Source organism: Halyomorpha halys, unplaced genomic scaffold (assembly GCF_000696795.3).
Source record: "Halyomorpha halys isolate HHAL.00 unplaced genomic scaffold, Hhal_1.1 Scaffold110.1, whole genome shotgun sequence".
Lineage (NCBI taxonomy): Eukaryota > Metazoa > Arthropoda > Insecta > Hemiptera > Pentatomidae > Halyomorpha > Halyomorpha halys.
Window position 1 is genome coordinate 2,249,881 of NW_027112640.1, and position 23,611 is coordinate 2,273,491.

Sequence of the window (23,611 nt, forward strand, 5' to 3'; positions counted from 1 at the left end):
AGTTATAAACCAGATAAAAATCCCAGACCTTAATCAGTCTTAACAAAAACTTAAATTTAAAATTGCTATGACGATTTATTTATTCAAACCCAAATTCTTTATGCATTTTATTCAGTTATTAATTATTACAGTTAATCTTTTGTGAGGAAAAATCCTAGAGATCATACTAACCAGTCTGCCAACAGTTCAGAACAACGCACGCCATCCAAAGTAAATCGGCTCAAGTATGGATAGGAAACCACTGATGCAAAAATGATAAAGCTATTGTGCGATACGATTCCTTGTAAACGCATAGTCATCACTTTCGCGAGTAACCGCTTACAAGCTTGAGTGAGAGAGTTAAACGTGTTAGATTTTCGGTCTTAAACAGCCGTTAGTAAAGCCACGTTTTAACAACAGCAGAATGGAGGTTACAGATCGATGTAAATGTCGAAAAAGTTATAGTGACGTCAACACCTTTGCCGGAAATAGGAATACCAGTCTATGATTTTGATATGTGTAGGTCAAAGAATATTTTTATAGTTTTCTTATAATCAATTAACGGCAGCCCATTTTCTGTTTCGGATAGCTGCTTATAATTACTTCCAACAATTCTTTATTTGTGTCTTAGAACTTCGTATGATAAATTTAATTAATAGTGAATAATGAATAACTTAAAAGTAGCACATGAAGCACCCCAGAGACCAGAGGAAACGTCATGGATCTCTTCAATGCTTTATAATGAAAATCTTGCTCGTTTTTCTTTTTCCAACTTGTATTTCTCAAAAAGGGTTGTTAGTGTATTTTCTGGCACAATCCTTTTTTTTTGCTTTTAGTTTTTCCAGTCAATTTTTATTCATAACATGCTAAGTGTTAATATTATTTTTTGTGCAGCTTTACTTCGTACTTTTAACTGGTTTTAAAAATATTTCATGCCGAAGTTAATCAGGAGTTTGGGTAGCAAGTTCTCCTTCATACAAATGAACCATAATGCCTACCTTACTCAATTCTCCTGTTATCGCTTGGAGGTTCAGGTAATAGGGTTAGCCTCATCTAGTTCAGAATCAACCAACATAACTGATTTTTAGCCCCACATTTTAGGGAAGAATTTTTTTTTTTTTTTTTTTTTTTTTTTTTTTTTTTTTAAGGAAAACTTATCTACTCATCTATAAAGGTAGGGGGCAGTTGTATTGAGATATAATTGAAAAGACAGTCTTAAAAATCAATATATCTGTATTTTCAACATCCTATTTCACCTTTTACCAATTCATCTTTAAGAAATCCAGTGAAGCGCTACTTTTTGCAATAACGACAAGAAAAGTTTCTTGTGAACTTAGCAAAATAGTCGTGAGGTGTATGGGTAACTCATCACTTCCTTCACAATTTTCAGAAATCGTTGGATCATAAAAATAATAGAGACACTTATTTTACAATTGATTTGCAAATATTTTAACAAGAGCAGCAGTAAAATAATTATATCGATGCCACGCTATAATCTGCAGTACATATCCAGAAATACAATCAAGAATGGCTAAAATGTTTAAATTAGACCCTCTTCATTCAAGGCTTCTCCTAGAAGACGCTAGGGAAGGATTATGGAGTACCTTGAAAATCACTTTTAATGTCAAATTTAGATCATACACTATGGGACCTGAAGGATGGAATGAATACGTCTCAGGTGACTGGCAAGGAAGATAACACGTGAGTTGCGTCTCTTCAAAGCAATTATTTTCTTTATATTACTAATTCCTTTAGATCATGTTCATCTTTTTAAATAAAAGCTAATTTACCAAAAAAATAATCTAGAAATTTACATTTAAATAATATTTTGGATTCTTTGATTCAATGAAAAAGTATAAAGAGAAAAATCGACATTACATTCACGGTTTTGTTGTAGTTTTTGTATTTCATATAAACCACGAAAGACTAACTTTTGAAAGGGAATTAGTTGTCACCATTTTTCCTACTCTGTTTCCTAAATAAAGGATTCATTCAATGGAAGGACTTACAGTTAGGTAGAAACAGTTTTAAATTTTAGATTATGTTCATCTTAACAAAACTCCCTTGTCAGGTGCTTGAAAGCCGCAATTTAATATAAGAAATTTAAATTCGTAATTCATGAAAAGACTTAAGACTGAAATTTTCGTAGGATGTGTAGTTGTGTCCTTAAAAGAGAAATCGCAAGACTTACCTATTTGAGTTTTGAAAACAGAAGTCAAATTAGTTTTAATAAAATGTTAGTTCCATAAAAAAACATGGTAAAAACACAAGTAATGGAGTTTTCTGCGGTTCTATATTTCTGGGGATAATTTTTATGGGGCCTCCCAAAGGAAAAAATGTATTGGTATATCTGAATTCACTCAAAACCCTTCCCAGAAATATACAAGAAAATTTGGCACCTACCTTCCTTTTGTGACAATTGGACTGGACAATAAGTCAATTGTTCCATTAAAAAATAACTGAAGTTTGTAACATAATCTTTCATTGTTTATGAACTTAGAAATAAGAAATGTGTAAAATATAAACTAAACACACCTGATTGAGATCTTTTGATTCCTCCTGATACTTTAATATCCTTATTTTCTAGTTTAATTGTTCTATTTGAAACATTAGTTGTTTCCTGCAACAAACACTTACTAATAAAATTAAGAAAGTAAATATAGTCTTGTTTTTATTATACTAAATAATAATTATATACTTCGAATACCTAGTAAAATCGAATGATAACTTGATTCGAACCTTACCTTATCACATTCAAACAACACAATAAGGGTTTAAACTTTAGTCATAATTGGTGTAAAATGCTTAGTAAATAATTATATTATATTATTGTGTTCATTTGTTTTACACTACTAATAATATTATAGATACTATATAAAACATAAAATGTAGATTTTTTCAAAACTACCCTAATGAACAATTTAAATCATATAGCTTATTATATTCTTATCACAAGCCCTTTAATTAATAATTTGGCAACATATGCAGTAATGCAAAAAGAAGTTCTGTGTCCTGGAGATGTCTTGATGCGACCCCTTTCTTTATTCCTTGAGAAGTAAATAAAAATTTGTAAATAAATAGAAGATTACAGAAAATAATCTACGATCCATTAGGCACCTCACTGCTACCACACTCCGCATGATAGAAATGCCAGGAAGTGGTAAAAAGGTAAGCAGGCAGGCAAGCAAATAAGTAGGTAGGTAGGTAGGCAGATAAGTATTTAGGCAGGCAGATAGGTAGGTATGCAGGTGGGTAGATAGGAAGGGAAGTATAAGGGCAGGTATATAGGAAGGTAAGTATGAGGGCAGGGGACTCCTGTAGCCGAGGTGTTGGTCTTGGCAACCTCAGAACTGCAGAGGCGCCGGTTCAAATCCAGCCTGATGGAGAGAGTCGAATTTTATTTCCCACAGAATGAAACTTGACCCTCCCACTATGGTTCGAATAGATAGAGCAGTAGGTTAGTAGGGAGTTAGGCAGACAGGTATGGAGGTAGGTGGATAGGTAAGTATAAGAAAGTATATTTTGTATGTAAAATACAATGAAACTGATAAAGTTGATTAATTCAATATTTAAAATAGCTATTATTTCAGAAAATTGTTTTTATTGAGAGCCTAAAGAGAATCATAAAGATCAAGGCGGGTACTTACAGAAATGGCAATTCAGCAAGACACCAACCTAAAGACCTAGTGTTTTATTTGAGGTCATATTATTCTATTCTTAAACAAGAATTGCAATACTGAAAACCAACTAAAACACTTTTCAGGCAGCATCAGGTTAGGCAGGCAGGTCGGTAGGTAGCTAAATATTAGGGAGGAAAGCCCTCCTTTTCCTGCTACTCATGAGAAGTAGGGTTGTCTTTGCTTTTAATGGATTTAATCATACTGGGGGCGCATTTTGAGGCCTTTAGTTATCCAGCAATATTGACAATTTATAAAGGAGTAGTTTTGGGTATCTTGAGATATGCATCCCCTGCATGGAGTCTGTATCATTTGCACAGTCAGAAAAGCAGGTCGGTGACAATTCAGAAGATGGCTCAGCTGTGAGTCATTCAAGCATACAGAACAGTGTCTCATGAGGTGGTACAGGTGTTTGCAGGGGAGCATCTATTCATCTCCTCCTGCAAGAAGACCACTACCAACATTCGATGAAGGGAGGAGGTCTGACAGATCTACCAGAGAACCTCCGAGCGAGTATTGGTGAAGACCCTAACAGATGGAAGAGGATTCTACGAGAAGTAACTTTGCAAGAATGGAACTGGCGGTGGATGAATAGCCCAAAAGGGGCTACCCTAATGAAGTACTTTCCTACTGTCCACACCTGGAATCAATGTGGGTCCTCTCAGACTAGTAAGTCTCACAGTTCCTCACGGGGCATATAGGGGTGATTGATCCCCTATTCCCAAGTTGTGGGCTTCCACAGACTGCCAAGCATGTCCTTCTATGAAGCACTGATAGCCAATATGAACAGGGCTCTATGTTCTGATAGTGAGCAATGTCCCATAGCAGATGATGAAGGAAAACGATCTGTACTACAAGGCCTTTGTTGTGTATGGGTGGAAGGAAGCAGTTGGCTCCACTCACTTCTCCCTGAGTAAGAGACAAGAAGCTGCACCAGTGAGTGCCGGACAGGATACAAGAGGAGGACAATCTATTGAAAAAGCAAGCTATGTGCACAGCTATATAAAAAATAATGTGAATTGTTTTAACTGCAATAATGGGTTTTGATTGACAGCAAAACTAAATCAAGTATTTTATTTAGAGTTGAATTATTTTACTCTAAAATAGGAATTACAGGACAGAAGATTAACCAAAACTTTTAAGGCAGTACCAAATTAGTTAGGCTGGTAGGTATTAGGGATGGGATATCGAAAGAAAAATATCGATATTGATATCGATAACGATATAGGTTAGCAATATCGATATCGACATTATATCGGAACTAAAATATCGATATTTTAAAATATCGAAATATATGATTAATATGAAATTTTCAAAATGAAAAATCTAAATAAAATAAAAAATTATGTAAAGCTAAAAAAAAGGAGCTTTACATAATTTTTTTTTTTTATAAAATATCGATATTAATAACAATGTCGAATATCGAAAGGAATATGAATTTATCGAAATACTATTTCTATATTTTTCACAAATTTTTTTAGTGCGAATTACTAATATTTCTATAAAATTATATCTTACTGTTGTTAATAATTTTCATATGGATATTATTAACAGTGTCACATATCGAAATAATTTGTTAGTCTTTCTAAACAAAATAGCCATATTTCGATTAAATGATATCGGAATATCGTTGATAATCTTTCATATCGATATTATCAAATATGTTTAATATCGAAATTGATATTAAATTAATGAAACAAAATATTAATATTTCATTTTAAATTTGTCTAGTATTTTTAAACATAATATCGATATTTCAATAAAATAATATTAGGATATTATTGGTAATTATCGATATCGATATAAATAACATTATCAAAGATCAAAAGGATGTAAAATTATTGAAACAATATATCGATCCTTCGATAATACAATATCGGAATACTTTTACTAACGTTAGAATTATAAAAATGTCAAATATCGAAATGAATATGATGAATAATCAATATTAAATATCGAAATACTATTATTAAGCTTGAATATTTTCTTTAACAAAATATCGATATTTGGATTAAATAACATCGGAATATCTTTGCCATATTATATTTAGGTACGAATATTTCCTCCTGAATATAAGATTAAAGATATATTACATTATTTTATTTTTTTTTTTAAACCGATATTTCGATATTATTGAAGGAGAATATCGATATTCCGATATTATCGGTTACTCGATATCGATTTCAAAATATCAGGTATCAGAGACAAAATATCGATATTTCGATAATATCGATATCGATATCCCATTCCTAGTAGGTATGTAAGTAGGTAGGCAGGTGAGCGTTCCTAGCTGAGGGAGGCTATAATAAAAAATAAAAATAATGGACCCTATTCAGAAAATGGACACTATCCCTACATTTACCAACTTATTTGCTCCTATGGAAAGATTTACAATGGTGAATCATTACAATATCTAAAAAAAAATACATATAAAACAACAAAGCTCCATTATAAACAAATTAAACTAACAAACTAAAGCCCTATATAACCACATAGCATGTAACAATCGCAACCACAAATTAAGTTTTGATGCAGTCAAGATTTTGGATAAAAAGGAAAACTTATTTATATAAAAACAAGAAAAGTCACAGAACATTAAAGAAGACCTCAAGTCCATTCCTGATATTTGAAATTCTAACCTATAAAAATAAGAATTATTTTTACTGTCCCTTACTCTCTACCCACAATCTCTCATTAAACCTTTATTTCCACTGGAAATCATTGATCAAGTAGTATTGCTTCGTTATAAAAATAAAATTTATTAATGTGCAAATAATTTTAACATTTTATGTATGTACTATGTAGGTTTTAAAATACCCTTTTATTTATTAATTGTTTTATCTATTTATTATCAGGAATGGAACAAACAAGTTGTATAAAATGGTAAAATAATTAGGGAAATATATTATGCCCAAGAGGGGGACATAATATCCCTGAAACGTCCAGGAAGAGAATAAATATATGTATTAAAAATATTGTATTTAAATTATAAGATTTTTACCTTTAGGAAATTAAAATCTTTAAGAATATATAAAATAAAATTAACAAATTCCTTTCGCATATAAAAGCTGCTGTAAAAGTTCATCTCATTCCATTATTAATGATTTTGTTTTTCCTTTACAATTTTTGGAACCTTATGGACATATTACACGTCATGGAGTTCTTCATCACTCGATGAACTGGTACATTAATGTTTTATCATAATAATATAACATAGTCTACAAAGTTAGATAAATAAATAAACTTGAGTTTAACTTTTATTTAATTACAATAAAAATAAATGCAAGTTTTATAAGTCTTTCTTTGGTATATTTACAAAAATAAACAAAAGTTGAAAATCAAATTATTTTTAAAACTTTTGAAATCAGTTGAAAATACGATTCAAACTTGAATTGAAAAACTGGCCCTTAGTGATAGAATAAAACTAGTTAAGACCTTTTGTGTATATATTATACATATATATGAATCTAAATAGATTCTTTTAAGAAATTCGAAGTTACGATTTTCTGGGCTATATTGTTACTATATTATAAGGGCTAAGTTTAAGTAACGATAATGGTTTAAAACTTACACAAATAAATGTCCGAAATCTCAATTTTGATTTTAATTCATGCTTCTGGGTTCTTCCTTTCTGCTTTGCTACCTTACTTGTTTTCTTAGACTGTAAATATTAAACTTTTAATTGATTGAAAAAAAAAAAATGACCATTTTCTAAATAACAATGAGATGAATTCCGGAAGATCAAAAAGGTTTTGAGTAAGAGACAGCATATTTAAACCACATAACCCATATTTATAAAAATAAATTTGAACTACTTTGTGAAAATATACAGAGGAAATTAATATTTTAATGGTTTAAAATGATTTTTTTTTAAATAAGACTCATGAATACCATAAGGATTTTCACTTGGATTTGCAGCAAGACCATCATAAAAAAATTTTTAGAAGAAAAAAGAAATCACTTTATTTTAGAAACATAATTTAGGGAAACAAGGAACCACAAATACAGATTAAGTGAAGGCAGAATCAACAAATTTGAGTAAATTATGAGTAGAAATTTATCAAAACAAATCAATTTCGATTTTTCATTTCAGAGGTTTCATTAAACATAAATATTCATCAAGATGGTTCCAAGATTACTTTTCAGTTAGATTTATACAATTTTAACAATTCCAAATATCCATCTCATTACACTAAGAAGTAAATAAAATCAAAACCTATTAGGGACCTAAGTATGAACAAAGAAGTCATACCCATCTTAACAATTTAGATACATCAAAATCCACTTTATGTCCTCTTTCTGGATATAAAAGCTTTAGAGGTACAATACCATTTTTGTCTAAAATAGTTGTAGATAAAACTCCCTTGTGGTTCGCAGGGGGCATAATTAACAAATTTCCACTCAATAACTACAGATGTGTTATAAAAATAACATATGACAGGTAATTAAAATAAAAACTATTTCATACAATGATTATTTATTATTTCATACAATTATTTAGCATATATTTATTGTCAGTATTATAAGTAAATGTAAGAAACAATAATTATACAATTGGTATGTATCAATTGCATTGCATTTCCAGTAAGATTTGTACTTTAATAAATCATTTAACTGAAGTGTGGTATTTAAGAGATGAATTGACCAATCTATAAACAATAACAACCAATGCCATTATGGGTTGATGGTTAATGTTGTGGTAAGAATTAAACTAACATTAACACACATAAAACATTAAAAAATTACTCAGAGTGTATTTCATTTCTGATCATATTAACTGAAAATTTTAAACTGTAAAACAAAATTTAATTGAATTGATACTTTAGATTACAAATCTGTAGGGATATAGAACAAGCTATTTCTTAGGGTGATAATGACAATTTAAACCCTGAATGAAGAAGACTTCTCTTTCATTTTTATGGAGTGTCGGATTTTCTATAAAACAATTTCATGCTTTGGAACCAGAGCTGGGCAAATATTAGCAGTAGTTTTTGCTACAAGTAAATTTAACACAAATTTGTTTGGAACTATCTAACTTACATCAACTCGAATCGCTAACTGTTTATTATGAAAAATTAATACCAATAATCATGCAAATAAAATCAATAATTAATAACTAACAGTTGTTTTACAGTTCATTAACTATTTAGAAGCATTGAATTCACTACACATTCAGTTTAAAATGATAAATCTAATGATTCACATGACAAATCTACTTTCCAATGCAGTAATTTTCAATTGTTAACTAAGCATCTAACTAAATAGAAAAATATAACACATTTAAATAAATGGCATTAAACATATTACAACTAAGCAAATCATTTTACAAAATAATATAATATATTGAATGAAAATTATCTACAGTCCTTATGAATCTTTATCTGATTTACACTGAATAGGTTTTATAATGGATTAGACTTATTCCTGACCCTAACACTTAGTGTGTGTATAAAGGCATGTTGGCTAATTGTCCAAAGTTATACACCTATACTTGCAAAAATAAATAAAATCAGGGCAGTATGAAAATATTTAATGAAAGCAGATACAACACCAGTCTGCTACAGCATCAATTTAAAATCTAAGAATTAAGAAGAGAATAGAAAAAAATTGAACTGAAGTCATTAAATAAAATTTTAATTAGAGATATACATATTTTTTTTTTTACTTGAAAAGCATAACCAAAATAATCAGGAACATTTAATAGAATCACTGATATGAAATAATGCTAAACTATGATATTGATAATCAAAAAATGTAATGGGAAATACCAACATACCAATTTAATTTTTACTGGAGGTCTTGGAGCATTATTAACTTCATCAATTGCACCCATGTTCTCAGTTGCAATATTCATACATTAAAGAAACTATAATACCCAAACAATAACAATTGTTTGCACTTTGGAATGAATGAGATTAATAACTATTGAAACAGGAACAAAACTACCAGTAAATAAAGCCCATGTTGAGGTTATTCCCTCACAAAATAACAGCTGTTGTAAGAAACTATAGATCAATTCTTTCAAATGATTTGTTGAAGAGGGGAAGAATATTGCAATTCCTTTTGACGCTTTATTGGTATTTTGAGTAAAATTCACCCTCTAATGGACGTAAATAAAAGAATAACCGACGCGAAAAACACAGTGTAAAGAATTGTGTAGATCTCAGTAACATTTATTTCAATCTGAATAGAAATTATTTCAAGATAAAAGTAATTAAATGAAAATATAATAGGAATATCTCTATTTCAACTAGAGAAAAGCAAATTGCGCACAAGAAGCGTATCCATCATTATCGATATGAATATATTTTAGTTCCACCTTTCGTCCGTTTATTAATAGTTGTGGGATTACGATTTCAGTTTAATTAAGAGTCTATTTTTTTCTCTTAAAATGCGAAGTTTCGATGTACAAAAATTTTATTCTTTTGGGAAAAAAATTGTTGGAGCTGGTTTGAATTTCAGGTAATTTATTAAATTGATCTGTATTTAGAGAGAATAGTAAGATTTAAACCTGAGTTTATTTCAGGTCTGTTGTCAAAGAAAGGCGTTTATCTGAGCCATCAGAACCAGTTGTTTTTTTAAAACCAACTTCTTCTTATTTATTAGATGGACAGCCAATCCAGGTTACACATTATCAATTAAAAATTAATTACTTAAGTAAGCATTAATTTACTGTGACATTTGGATACAGAATCAAATTTTATTATTTAGTTTTCTAAGCTTTATGAATTATTTGTTAAACTTTAGTAGTGAATATAGTTTTTTTCTCAAATGTATTAGCCAACATCTGGAATTTTGATCCATTGGTAATTGACATACATCTTTATTTTGTCATTGTCATTTAGACTCTCCATTTATTTCTATTCTTGTTTGTTTCATTACACAAATGCTTCTGGGTTAAATGTACAAACTGAAAATATGAATTTAATATCTCAAAATAAGAAAATAAATTCCCTATGAATGTATGTCCTTTAGCACTTTGTTTAGGATATATTCACGTCTAAAGATTTTCATTGTTATGAATTATTAAGATTTATATATGTTCCAGTATTACTAAAATGTAAACATTAACATTCATATGTAATGTTGCACAAACTGATTACGATGAGCATTAAGACATCTTTCTTCCACATCAGCAGTGGCCAACAACTGATTAGTGGTATTGACACTTCCTCCCATCTGACTAAACTGGATTTCATTTGTTTGATGTGACATTAAAAAAAATTTAATGGAATCCTGATCAATGACATTAATTTTTTATAAAGAAATACATTTGAAACATGGGAAACAATAGCACATATTAAGTGCTGTCCATTAACTGTTACTATAGAAGAAAGATTGACTCTTGTCTTAGTGTTCAAGGTATTCACTTCGAACAGAAGTTGAAGTATTATAAATTTCATTAATAAAGTAGTTGGAATAAATATTAATTTATCCATTAAACCTAAATAATTCATAAAAATAGAAGTTTTTAGATTTAAATATCTCCTTTACCAGATGTTAATGGACCTACCTTCATAGTCTTGTTTTGAGTTCCTTAATTCATATTTTTAGTTTGGATACTTAATATTCTCTATGTTACATTAAATAGTTGTCAAGTAAAAATCCTGGTGTTATCAACTTCTGCCTATAGTATTAGTTATTTACAAGGGTATAATTATTGTATGAAATGTATTAACATATTTGCTTATGTTAATTAAATTTAAGATTAAATATTTATGCCTCAGGTTCAATCAAGGTTGATATTTCCCCATTTGATGGTTCATTATTCTAATCAGACATATATTTAGTTATTTGACTGAATTCAAACCGTTTCGAGCATTAAATTTTCTTCATAATCCTATTTTTAAAAACAGAAGTTCTGTAACTTCCAGCATCCAAAAATTATTCGTATGATTTTTTTACCTTGATTTATTTATTGCTGTATTGCTTTAATAGTGGCACATCTGACCAAAAAAAAGTTTTGGTTTTATTTTGAATTGGAAATATTCCCAGGATAGTACTCTAGACTGTTGTTACTATCTCAACTGGTGTCATCCTGCAGATTGTCTCAAATCTAGTAGAGCTGTCATAAAGTGTACTGAATAAGTCAAATACAAAATCAATTTTTCTTTTTTGCATATATACTATTGTTAATACAAACCAGCGCTTTCTATTAGATAAGATTTTTAAGGATTTGATTATTGCTCAGTTGAAAGAATTCACCGACTTGTTTCTGTTAACAGTAGTCTTATGTTGCTCAGACCTTGGTAGAATCGGTGTAATATTTCCACTTTGATTTAAAATGTTAAAAATTAAACTGAATGTCCTTTCAGGTTTATCATTGTGTAATGGAACTATAATTTCCCAGTTTTCTTAACATATCATCCTGAAAATGGATCATTGGTGTGTTCTAAAGTATTATTAGTTTTCCTTTCTGCTCATGCTTTCTTAAAATTTCAACTTCAAGATGTAATTCTTTTCCTAAAGCCCAGAACACAAATCATCAGGTTTATCGAGTCTGTTTTGGGATGAAGGTATATTGTTATAGTGAATACTCAAGAATGAAATGTCATGATATTAAACCAATTCTCAATTATTTGATTTCCATAACAGTGATTGTCTGTAATTAAATAACTGCTTAGATATAATCAAATAGTTTTGTCGAGGTATGTGTTTAGTCCAGACATAAATATAGGAGGTGTGGTGCATTAGTATCAGAAGACCTCAGATAATGTGTATCCAGTTCAGGTTAGAATAGCTGGAAAGAGGTGAATTAAATATTAAACATGGTAGAGAGTCAATTTAGAAATCACAGAATGGTATCCACATTATGTAAGGGATTGGTCTAAAGTCAAGTAGGGGAAAGAAAGTTCTACGGGTAATCGCCTTTGATCCTTGCAGGATGGTATCCACAATCTGTAGAGTACTCAACATTTTTTTTTTGTTATTATCCCCTGCCTGGTCATTTTTGACGTTGGGTATATATGCTGTTTTATTAGCAAATATACAAAGCATTCCAGCATTTACTTTGCACTGTTTTTCTTATTTTCCTACATACTGAATTACATATTTTTTTTTTCCCCTATTTTATATTTTTATAAATGAATTATAGATATTTATCTTATTAATTTAATGTTTATAAATATTTTTTCAATAAATTATTTTTTAGCCCTTTAAAAGTGGGCCACGAAACTTTTTTGCCCAAAAAGGGTGATGAAGTGAAATAAAAATTTTGGAACCATTGATCTACTGGTAACAACCTATTCTAACCAGAGTGGGGGATAAGTTTTCATTCCCTGTGCCTGTCATGAAATAAAAGTCAACCAACACCCTCCAAGGACAGGTTCAAACCGGCGATGCTGCAGTTGCAAGGTTGCTAAGGTAATACCTCAAAATCCCTCGACCACAAATGGCTTTGTAGGGTACTCAACCGCATTAAGTTGGTGAAAACATGTTCTAAGGGTAAGGATAAGGCCAATCACCTATGTGGAGGGTGGTGACCATACAAATTTATTCTGTAAGAAATAAGCACACAGCCTGGTTCTAAGAGTAGGGGACCTTAGATTCTTGTGAAAGAACAGAGACGACCAAGGGGTATTTGCTCTCAGGTACTAAGGAAGGAAGAGAGATCCAAAGGATAGTAAAATAACAATACTGTTTTATATATTACTTTTTCGGCTCTAAGAGGTGATGGATTTTGATGAATGAGATATCAAATGAAAAAGAATTTCATGGAGAACTGACAAATCTCAATTTTGATTCTTAAATTCTTATTGAATCTTTAATAAGCAATAAGCAGTCATTAAAAAATGTTAAAGGTTTTAGAGCCCTGGTTGAGGTAAGTCGGGTGGATTGAGACATTTCATATCAAGTTTTAGTGATTGACACGGACATCAATACTCAAATACATCCTGTAGATTGGGCCTTGCTTTAAATTCCCATTAAAAATTAACTGTTTTTAGATAAAGCACAAATTAGATACCAGTCAAATCTCATTCAAAGACAACAGCTCCATGGTTGCCAGATGATACTTACATAACAGCTCAGCTGATTTTTATTATTGATGGCTTAAACTATTCACTCAGATAGCCTGAATGTTTTAAATAGGTCGAGCTCAAGATCTTGAATATGATTGCATCAAATTTTTTTTTGTCTGTCCATCTGTGCTTATATAAAAATACTTTGATTTAAAGACTTTACCAATGTATAAGTTTTATTGCTTAAATTACCCAGTGATTATTCAGATCTCCGGGTTCTAAAAATTCCTAGCATATTTTCATTTAAGGGCCTTGCTATGACAGTTCAGTGGGTACAACTCAGGGTTAATATAAGTTCTTGGTTTGCTGAATCTTAATAGTAAAACTTGAATTATAATTTCCAGTGAGGTAACATAATTACTTATTACGTAAACTGTTACCAAAAGATAGTCATTATAAAGTACGCAGCTTTTCCAGTTGTGTTTGTTGAATGAACAGTGTTATACTTTCTTTTGTCTATCTTTTGAGACTACAGTACTAGGATTTAGTAGTTCCTGTGAATTCATATGTCAACCTGATTTTCATTACATATTAATTATAAAAAACAATTTCATAACATTTTTTTTTTAATTTGAAGAGTTTAAGAGGTTGATAAGCAGGGGATCACAGTAATGGGTTAGTCTTTCAGATTACTTCTCTGAATTAGTTAATTTTTATCATCTATCAAGTTTTTTTTATGCAAACATGATATATTACTTTTTTATCTATTTATTTTTATATAATCTATTTATTTTCACTTAGATTCCAGTAGGATTTGAGGTACACCATGAAATAGAGTTGGGTGTCATTATTGGACAAAAATGCAAGAACATCAAGCCAAATGAAGCAAATAATTATATTGGTGGTTATTGCTTGGCATTAGATTTAACTGCTAAAAATTTAATGGTACATTACTTTGATATTTTTATTTTTTCATGCAACAACGGAAACAGACAGCCCTAAAAGATGTGTTTGCATGTGCATCTAGTACTGCTAGATTATTTTTTATTAGTATATTTATTTTGTGTGTGATTTAATTTTTATTTCTATATTAATTTGTACAATAGTTCATTGCAGTGTTTTGTTGTGTCTACAATGTGCGCTTATCACTTGAATATGTTTCATGAATAGAAGAACATTCACCAGGGATATTGGTAATAATAAAGGATAGTAGAGTAGAGCTGAACTAATCATTCTCAAAAAGAGTATTCGCTTTATTAACATTCGAAATTTGAAAAAAAAAAAAATTGTGTTTCATCTAATATTAATTAGTTTGTCCATTGTGGTTATTTTTATTTATTACTAACAAAATTAGTAATGATAGTAATAAGATCTTACCTTTTTTTATTCTTACATAGCTTATTATTAACAAGATAACAAGATTAGAAAATTTATTGTTTAAAAAAAAATGTATTTGTTATTTAAATATTTATACTCATATATGTAATTTATTACTTTTATGGATAAATATTAAGACAACTACTTCTGTCCCACAATGCTCCAATTATTCTATTACAAGAATAGTACAAGAGCCCCTTGGAAAAAAAAGTCAGTTACTTCACCCCAATTTTTTATTACTTTAGTGAAAACTATGTATAGTTACTAGTCAAAATTGACGAGTCTGCCAAATATAGTTAGGGGGAATAATAACAAGGGGGCTGTTTCAAAACCTGAAAAAAAAATTCATTTAGAGCTCCATATCTTTAAAACTATCTACAATTCTAGATAAGCTAATGTACATTGTTTAAAGTAGAGTAAATGTGCTAAAATGTGGGCTCCAAAAGAGCTATTCATGTTCAATAGTTCCTGAAATACATTTTGTTCTACACTAGTTTTTATGCAGTTGTGTCGTCCTCTCATTCAAAGAGATAAATAAATCAATAGCTAGTGGAGGTTTGACAAATGATGTTCTAAATTTTTCATTTAAAAAATCCTTAATAAATAATGATAACCTTATAAGATTATGTAAAGGTAATGTAGATTAGCAAAATATTAGGAGCAATTAGCAACTTGTTCTAGTCCAAGAGCCTAAGAGGAGAAAAAAGTCAGTTATTTCTCCCTAATTTATTTTTGAAAGATATTTATTGATTAGTTTAATTACATTTTCAACTTTTCCATTATTATAGGATATTTCTAGGAGTAAAGGATTACCTTGGACTTTTGGAAAAGGCTTTGACGGTGCTTGTCCAATAAGTTCTGCTATCACATCTGACTGTCTGTCATACCCAGATGATGTACGCCTATGGTGTTCCATTAATGGTGTAATAAAGCAAGATTGTAGGACATCAGATATGATTTTCCCTATACCACATCTACTGTCATATATTTCAAAGTATATGACATTAGAGCCTTACGATCTAATTTTGACTGGTTCTCCTGCGGGTACAGGCCCAATCAAAAAGGGAGATGTTATTCAAGGTGGCCTAGAAGATATTTTACACATTAAGTTTTATGTAAATTAATTAAGTGTTTCATAAATAAATGTTTATTGTTAATAGATTACTCTTCCTTTGATGGTTTTTATATCTATGTATTATATTTTAATGATTTTTTCTTCTTAATTCAACAAATTTTGTTTAATTCTATACTTAACAGTGTCCTATAATTATATATCGACCGACAACTTCAATTATTATTGTTTCAAATTTGTTAAGCTTATGCGTGTGTGCCCATAAGTAGATTATTATTCTGTACTTCTTTTTTTAACAGATTATTATTTGAAAGTTTACACCCTTCTTAACATAATCTGACCTCACTTCTTTTTTTTCTGTTAAGAATCCCAGTAGGGTAGCAATAGTTCATAACGTGAAAAATTTAACTTCTGCTTAAACCATTCGAAAGAGCACATACTTTGGACAGCACAAATTTTTTTTTTACATTATTTTGGCCATTTTTGATAAAAAAAAACATGTTTGCAATAGAAATCAGTCACTTTGTAACTTCCTTTGTGCAAATTAGATGATTGCACGTTGTGTGTGCAGGTAGCTCCTCGAATGTTTTTATTATGAGGGATGGATTGCACACCAATTGCAATATAGAATAATATAAAAACACATTATTAAATTGAACAACATTTATTCTGAAAATAGTTGGGTAACATGAAATCCTTATTTTAGATTCAGTAATCAAGAAAATAATATGATTATAGATAAAATTAAATACATAAAAATAAATGTATATATACCTAAATGAACATAAATTTTTAAGAAACAGTACAAGATAATGAATTTTCCTGAAAGAATGACCCTTACTTTTGTTGTAAAGAATGATAACCCTTGAAAAAATTGCCCAAACATAATCTAACATAAAACCAACAACAAATTTTATTTTTACACACTTCTAGGATAATGTTTGTTTTAAACCAGTCTTGTTCTAATGGCCACTTCTTTCATACTGACTGATAATTGCAATTCAAGATCATTGCACAAGGTGTGCAGTCTGTCTCTTTGGATCGGAAATGCATTGCACACAGGGTGTGCAATGGGTCTCAAATGGGTTAAGTAATTAATAGCCAGTGTATAAAATTAATGGTGAATTCAATATTGACATTTATGAAATGGTATGTTATTTATTATGAATATAACAAAAAATAATCATATTCTTTATTAATTTTTAACATTAATTATATAAGCCATTATTCAACGTAGCTTCAAATGTTTTGTTTTTTATCAAGCATTGTTTAATAGTTTTCTATTTATTCTAACAAAACTAATGGTCTATACATTTTTTATTTCTGCTATAATGGTTCTTGATGTATATTGTAGGAGCATATCTATTTGCTCTAGTATACATCAGTTAGGTTCTCTTCACATTGGGCAGGTCTGAATAGATATGATGAAGTAACCTGTTTCTCTGAAAACTGTCTATGATGTTAATATTGTACATTGAGGATACTATCAGACATTCCAGTTTTCCTCTAGAATGTTTCTAACTACTGTAAGAACTACAGTTAGTAAGAGTCTAGTCTGGCCTTGCCTCTAGGAAATTTTGTGGGTCTCAGTCAAGCTTCATTTGAGAGAAATGTCTGAACCATCTCAACTACCTCTTCTCTAGGTTCTCTTTTAATACTGGGTTATTTAGTTCTTCTCAAATGTTTCCATTAATAATTCTATCCATGTCAATTTCTGAAGCCACTCTTCGCAAGTAATTCATTTCTGCTGCAGCTATTCAGTTCCATTTGTTGTTTGGAATGACCCAACTCTATTGATTATCTCAGGAAAAGCATATGTAGTATCTTGAAAATGTGGAGCATAACTACTCTCCTCACATTTGTGTTAGAAATAGAATTTTGGATACAGACTCTTATATGTTGGGAGGAGGTAAACATGGTGGTCATTAAACTTATGTTGGCTAATATCTTTGGTTTAAAACTATTTTTATGATGTAAATGCTTTTCCTTACTATCTCCACCATGTAGAAAAGGTGACATGACTGCTCTAAAATTCAAAAACTTAACAGGCAGAATCTGTTTGTCCACAAATAAAACAGTAGAATAGAGCTGTTCTGGAAACTCTAAGTCTGAGAACTTAGGACATAAAATGCCTTGAGACATGGAGTCCATTGCTTTTTTACAGTCCATAGGAATAGTTCTTGCTGCATTTTTGTTGAGCTCTCTGCATACCAACATCTGGAAATTCATGAAGTGTTAGGGCTCTCAGGTGTGCTTGAAAGCTAGTTTCTTCAGAGGGAGTAAGTTTTTTCCAGTGAAGATGTGGTGGTCGCCGTCATGTTTTCTGAATAGTCGACAACTTTTTAACAGTACTTTTGATCAGCTTCTAGAATATACTGACGTATTCGTGAGTACTCTTGAAATTAAACGTGACAGATTGCAGTTTTCCACGGTCATTGAAGATTCTTGGTCGGAAACATGGTGAGTTTGTTGTAGTAATTGTTATAATACATTAAAAATGTTTAATTTAAATATTTATTATCTGAATCAATAAAATGTTTAATTTAAATATTTAATATCTAACTCAATAAAATGTTGGCCGTGGATAACCCTGCCCATCATATAATAAATTGTTTCATTTAAATATTTATTATCTGAATCAATCAAATTTTGGTTATTAGATTTTAATGCTAATGATTTACATAATTGCAATTTTACACCATCTAATGGTAAACACCAATAAAGTGAAATTAAATTAAAAATAGCCTTATTCAAAGACGTATCTATTCTCTTAAAAACATTTTTTTTCCTTCCTCTTAAGTATCTTTATTTACAAACATATATATTATATGCAATAGACTTAGCCTAAAATTATATATGTACAGTGATTACAACAAATCTTGTATTGCCAAGTGATGACATGTTTGCCGGGGGTCTCACATAGAATGGGGAGGGACCATTCTGATTGGTGGTGTTAAAGGTGTGAGTGACTTCAGGCTGCAAAGCCAGAACTCCTTCCCTTGGAGAGAACGTCGACCAAGGGGACAGTGCTTTGCCACATCCCAGGTCTCGGTGGAGGGGCGGTCTCTCGGAATAAAGGGTTAGCACAGGTTTTCAGCCCATCAAAGAATTTGATGTGCCAACGTGTCGCAGGAGTGGTGCACCATAGAGCAGAGTCTGGTGTATGATGGCCTCGTAGATCCTTAACTTGAGTCGAAGCGAGTCTGTTGTAAAGTGAACAGGTGGTCGAGCCTATATGGGCCAGCTTAAGCCCTGGCGTGACTGGAGAAGGTGAGATGCCTGTCAAGAGTCACGCCGTGGTAGAGGTTGTTGTTGGAAATTTTCTGACACTCACCATCCACAACGAACCTCTGGGGTAGCCTCTTCTTGCCCTTCTGGAAGGACATTACAATGGCATCCGTCTTCGTTGGATTTACCCTGATGCGGTCCTTCAGTGCAGCTATGATGGTGGCGGAAGCGGTTTGTGCAATAATAAAGGGCCAGTTCAGCTCTGATGCTGGAAGCGTAGACTCCGATGTCTTCGGCGTAGGCTGCTACCACTGCCTTTGGATGCTTGATAGAGACTACTAGTACCGTGAAAACGACAAACAGTAGAGGTTCGAGCACTGACCCTCCAGGAACTCCGGAGGTGGCAAGTCTTCACCAACTCTTACTACGAATGATCTTCTACTTAGGTAGTTTCGGACCAGTCGGCGGAGCAGCAGCAGGTGGGACACACTCTCGAAGGCCTAGCTGTAGTCTAGGGAGATAAAGGCAGTTGCTTAATTGTTCTTCATCCGCTATATGGTGTGGGCTTGCAGCTTCACCAGGTGATGATCACATGCGACACCTTTTCGGAAACCTGTTCGAGGGTTATTACATCGGCTTCCCTGCAGTGCTCCATGAGCTGATGATGTAGGAGCCACTCGAAGACCTTTCTCATGTGCGAGAGGAGGCTTATCAGTCGATAATGCTCTGGCGAGTCTCCTGTCTTCCCCGGCTTGAGTAGCGGTACTACAATCGCTCGTTTTCAGACAGCTGGGAAGTACGAGATCCGTATGCACGAGTTGAAGATGTTCAGCAGAAAGGCTTTACAATTCCTGGGGAGCATCTTCAATAGTACACTTGGGATCCCTTTCTGTCCAGATGACTTGTTACTCTTAGTGCGGCGTAGTACTGACTCCAGCTGGCTGAACGAGGAGAAGATAGGCTTCTCAACGGGTCTCGGTGGTCTTCGAGGTGGTGGTGAAGGAGCATTAGACGTCCGCTCAGCATCGTTCTCTGCATAGCAGTGAGATGTACTGTCCTCCTCTTGGTGACAAATGTCCTGACCAGCTTCCAGAACTGTTGGTGGTCGTCATATGTTCTTCGGAGCTGGTCATGTCAGAGCGCTGTCTTCCAGTCACGCATGAGGCTATCTGCCGAGTCATCACATTCATGACCGGCTTCAAGCTGTAGTCGCGCGTGCGCAGAAAGACATTGCGCAGGTTGTTTCGGTGGCGTTGGGGACAGGGATGAACTTCGGGATGTTCCTATTGGCTGCCTCCTGGATGGTGGTGGTGATTACCTCTACCGCTGAGTCCACTTCGTCCGGTGTACTGTACTGCGCAAGGGCTGGTAGTGCTTCAGCAACACTCCACCTGTATCCCTTCCAGTCGGCCTCGTGTAGTAGATATTTGCTCGCAGGTGGTGTTGCGGGCGTACCTTCAAAGGTCTAGAGCACTGATCTGTGATCCGATGGTCCATGAGGCAGCACTTGGTTGTCCGTAACCGTGTGCATACTTCTGGTCAGGAGAAGGTCGAGTGTTGATGTGTACAAAGGACAGGCTGCGTACCTAAAGGTTTGTACTCCCGGGTGGAAGAGAGCCAGCCTGGTCTCGGTGATGTAGATACCCAGTGGATTGCTACTACTAAACAACCAGGCGGTGTGCCGGGCATTGAAGTCACCCAGAACAACATGCCGGCTAGTCGCCTGGGCTTGTTGTAGTAGCAGTTACACGGACCTGGGACCAGCCCGAGATCTCCTATAGACACAGGTGAACGTGTGACAGTGTTTAAACCGTACGGCCACTGTGACTAGATGAGTTCCCTCGGTTGCCGTCACTGGGTTAGGGATGCTCCTGGACGGGATGTCCCTCCTGACCAAGATCATGACTCCTTCACGAGCTCCGGGGAGGCAGGCCTCTCGGTATGCGGTGTACCCTTGAAAGTACATCCGTGACGAGGTGGAGGGCATAGTGTTCGTAAGCGCCACCACTGATGGTCTGTGAGAGGTCTCTGACATTATAGTTGATGACTAGATGCTCATTCATAGTGGCGAGCAAGGATCTTGCCCATCATCTTCAGAAGCATAGTCGCCATGCTCATCATTTGGTCCATGCGGGTACTCAGCTGTTCCATGGCTGGCATGCTAGGGGCACTAGTCACCGGCGAGGCTGGGACGGCTGCTGCCGTAGCTTCTGAGCTGGAGATCTCAACAGTTCAGAGAAGGCGATGTCGTTCTGGATCTTCCTGCTTGCTTGTTGTCTTCTGAACTGCGCTGGTGGATTTGCTGGAACTTCCTTCTTGGCCCTACTCTTCTCAACGAAGTTCACGCGTACAGGGGAATCCTTCGACGTCGCCATGTGTCCTTCCTTATTACATATGGTACACCTGGGCGGTCCAGGCAAAGTGCTCTCGGACAGGTCTTAGTGATCGGCGCTCCTCGGGCAAATCGCGGTGGCAGTAGCGCATGGTGTGCCCGTATTGTTGACACCGTCTTCTTTAAAGGGGAAGATTCGGAAGCAGACGTGGTTAATCGATCCGAGTTTCCTGATGACCGCGATTTTTATGTAGTGCTCCGTCGCGAGGTCGTTGCAGGAGATAGATTTCCGCTCGCTGGCCTTTTTGTTGGGTCTTCGTCTGGCGTCGGATCAATTTGAAGCGAGATTGCTGGCAACGTCCCGGAGGTCCGTGTCGACGTCGAACCGATAGAGGACCCACATCTTCGACCTCTTAGTTCCTCGAGGGACAAATGTGTGAAATTGGACCAGTCCGGTCTTCTTCATAAGCTGGCTGGCCTTCTCGTGATCCTCTTCCGTTTCGAGGCTGAGACGGGTCTCCCTCTTGGAATTGTTGGTCTTGAATTGCTTAATGCCAATGACAGCCAACATCTCTTTCACTGACTGCTGTGCCATGGTCGGAGCAATTATTATAGAAGGCGGACGTCTGGGGCCGATGCTGGTCTGATGGGAGGGAGTCTCGTCGGCTGTAGACCCCTCTCTTAGCCTTCCTGCACCACCCTTGTGATCAATACTGTCAGGGCAAGACTGCCCGGTCGCTTACAAAGGGAGTGCTCCACGGATGAAAGTGGTCCCAGTCGAGCAGGCGCTACCTTAACAGTTTTTCAGAGGAGGGGACCAACAACAGAGAATGCAGCAGAAGCCAAATCTTTAAGCTGGATGTCTTGGGAGATCCTTCCTTTTCGGCTGCTGTTGGTGAACTGGGATATATGTCTTCCACTATTCTCGTTATTAAGAGTATTGCGATATTCCTTTTAAAATAATTTTTGGGTACATTATATATTGGTCAAAGCAGAGTGGCCACACTAACTTATAAAGTAATATAAGTCGAGGTTAATAGTGTATTTACATAATTAGCAATAATATACATTGAGTGTTAAAAGTATCCAAGATTTACTGAGATTTTTATTTATTTTACGTGCTGTTACACATTTGTTGGTGTTAAGAGGACACCACACAATAACAAAAATTTACAACAAATAAATTTTGTAGCAATATACCAGTACTTGTTATTTGTTTCATCACTCAATTTTTCCTTTAGATCGTTTTTTCTTAATTCCTCTTTTTAAGCATTTCAATTCAACATTGCTCAAGACCAGTAGTTTCAAACTAGTGTTTCGCGAGCCTCTTTCGGTAATTCGAAAGATACTTACAAAATACTTTTGGAATGGATCATCTACGTCAACTTAAAACATTTATACCCTTACCAGATTATCTCAGAATCTTTTCAGTCTTTGCTGAGGTTTTGTGTTGATATCCTAGCATTTCTTAGCTTTTGTTACAAAGATGGATCACTTTATTCATATCAAACGATAACCTATTGATTCTGCCATCTTCCTACTACCAAAAGGATTTCACCATTTTTCTACTTCCTCCTAAGAGTTAAAATCTATTCCTAACTACTTGCTACAGCTGATAGATAAATAGTTTTGGGGCCTCAAATTTCAAAAACATGGAAGACTGTTTCAATTTATTTGCTACGACAACAAAAAGTAATGTACAAAATACTCCAATACACTTGCAAATGGAGTTGATCGAGTGGATTTCTACTAAAAGTATCTCGAAGAAGACCATTTTTCGCAGCTTAGAAAATTCGCAAGTAGATTGATTTGTGCGTTTGGCAGTACTTATAATGCGAACAGTTCTTTTAAATGATTATTTAACTTTCGTAGTTTGTAATATTCCAAATTTCACGATTTAATTATAATGTTGTACCTATTTTTTTCATTATTTTTTTTATTTTAATAAATTGTATTATAATAACAAAGTCGTATTATTTCATGTCTG

The 23,611-nt window shown here is 33.5% G+C and overlaps 2 protein-coding genes across 5 annotated transcripts in view; one reads left to right on the forward strand and one right to left on the reverse strand.

Annotated features, from left to right (window-relative positions):
* Positions 1-9,643, reverse strand: part of Adar (Adenosine deaminase acting on RNA) — a 36,062-nt gene extending 26,419 nt beyond the window's left edge. Inside the window, exons 1-3 of one of the 4 annotated variants that reach the window (XM_067050431.1) lie at positions 9,433-9,643; positions 7,228-7,317; positions 2,515-2,599 (exon numbers count right to left, since the gene is read on the reverse strand). In XM_067050431.1, the coding sequence (XP_066906532.1) occupies positions 2,515-2,599; positions 7,228-7,317; positions 9,433-9,510 (253 nt within the window). In that variant the 5' untranslated portion in view covers positions 9,511-9,643. Of the gene's footprint in view, positions 1-171; positions 312-2,514; positions 2,600-7,227; positions 7,318-7,908; positions 8,073-9,432 lie in introns of those variants that run through there. The other 3 variants (XM_014415971.3, XM_014415972.3, XM_067050433.1) reach the window with 3 other exon arrangements.
* A 30-nt stretch (positions 9,644-9,673) lies between these two features.
* On the forward strand, positions 9,674-16,151 carry LOC106677834 (oxaloacetate decarboxylase, mitochondrial). The gene is made up of 4 exons (XM_014415974.3): positions 9,674-10,118; positions 10,183-10,279; positions 14,417-14,560; positions 15,781-16,151. The coding sequence occupies exons 1-4, from the start codon at positions 10,048-10,050 to the stop codon at positions 16,114-16,116; spliced, it is 648 nt and encodes a 215-aa protein (XP_014271460.1). The 5' UTR covers positions 9,674-10,047; the 3' UTR covers positions 16,117-16,151.
* Positions 16,152-23,611: the final 7,460 nt, after the last annotated feature.

Excerpts from the sequence above, each read along its gene's own strand:
- LOC106677834 (XM_014415974.3), top strand. The coding sequence starts at position 10,048 with ATGCGAAGTTTCGATGTACAAAAATTTTATTCTTTTGGGAAAAAAATT. Across the intron at positions 10,119-10,182 it reads GGAGCTGGTTTGAATTTCAG|GTCTGTTGTCAAAGAAAGGC; the intron begins GTAATTTATTAA and ends AGTTTATTTCAG. Across the intron at positions 14,561-15,780 it reads TAACTGCTAAAAATTTAATG|GATATTTCTAGGAGTAAAGG; the intron begins GTACATTACTTT and ends CCATTATTATAG.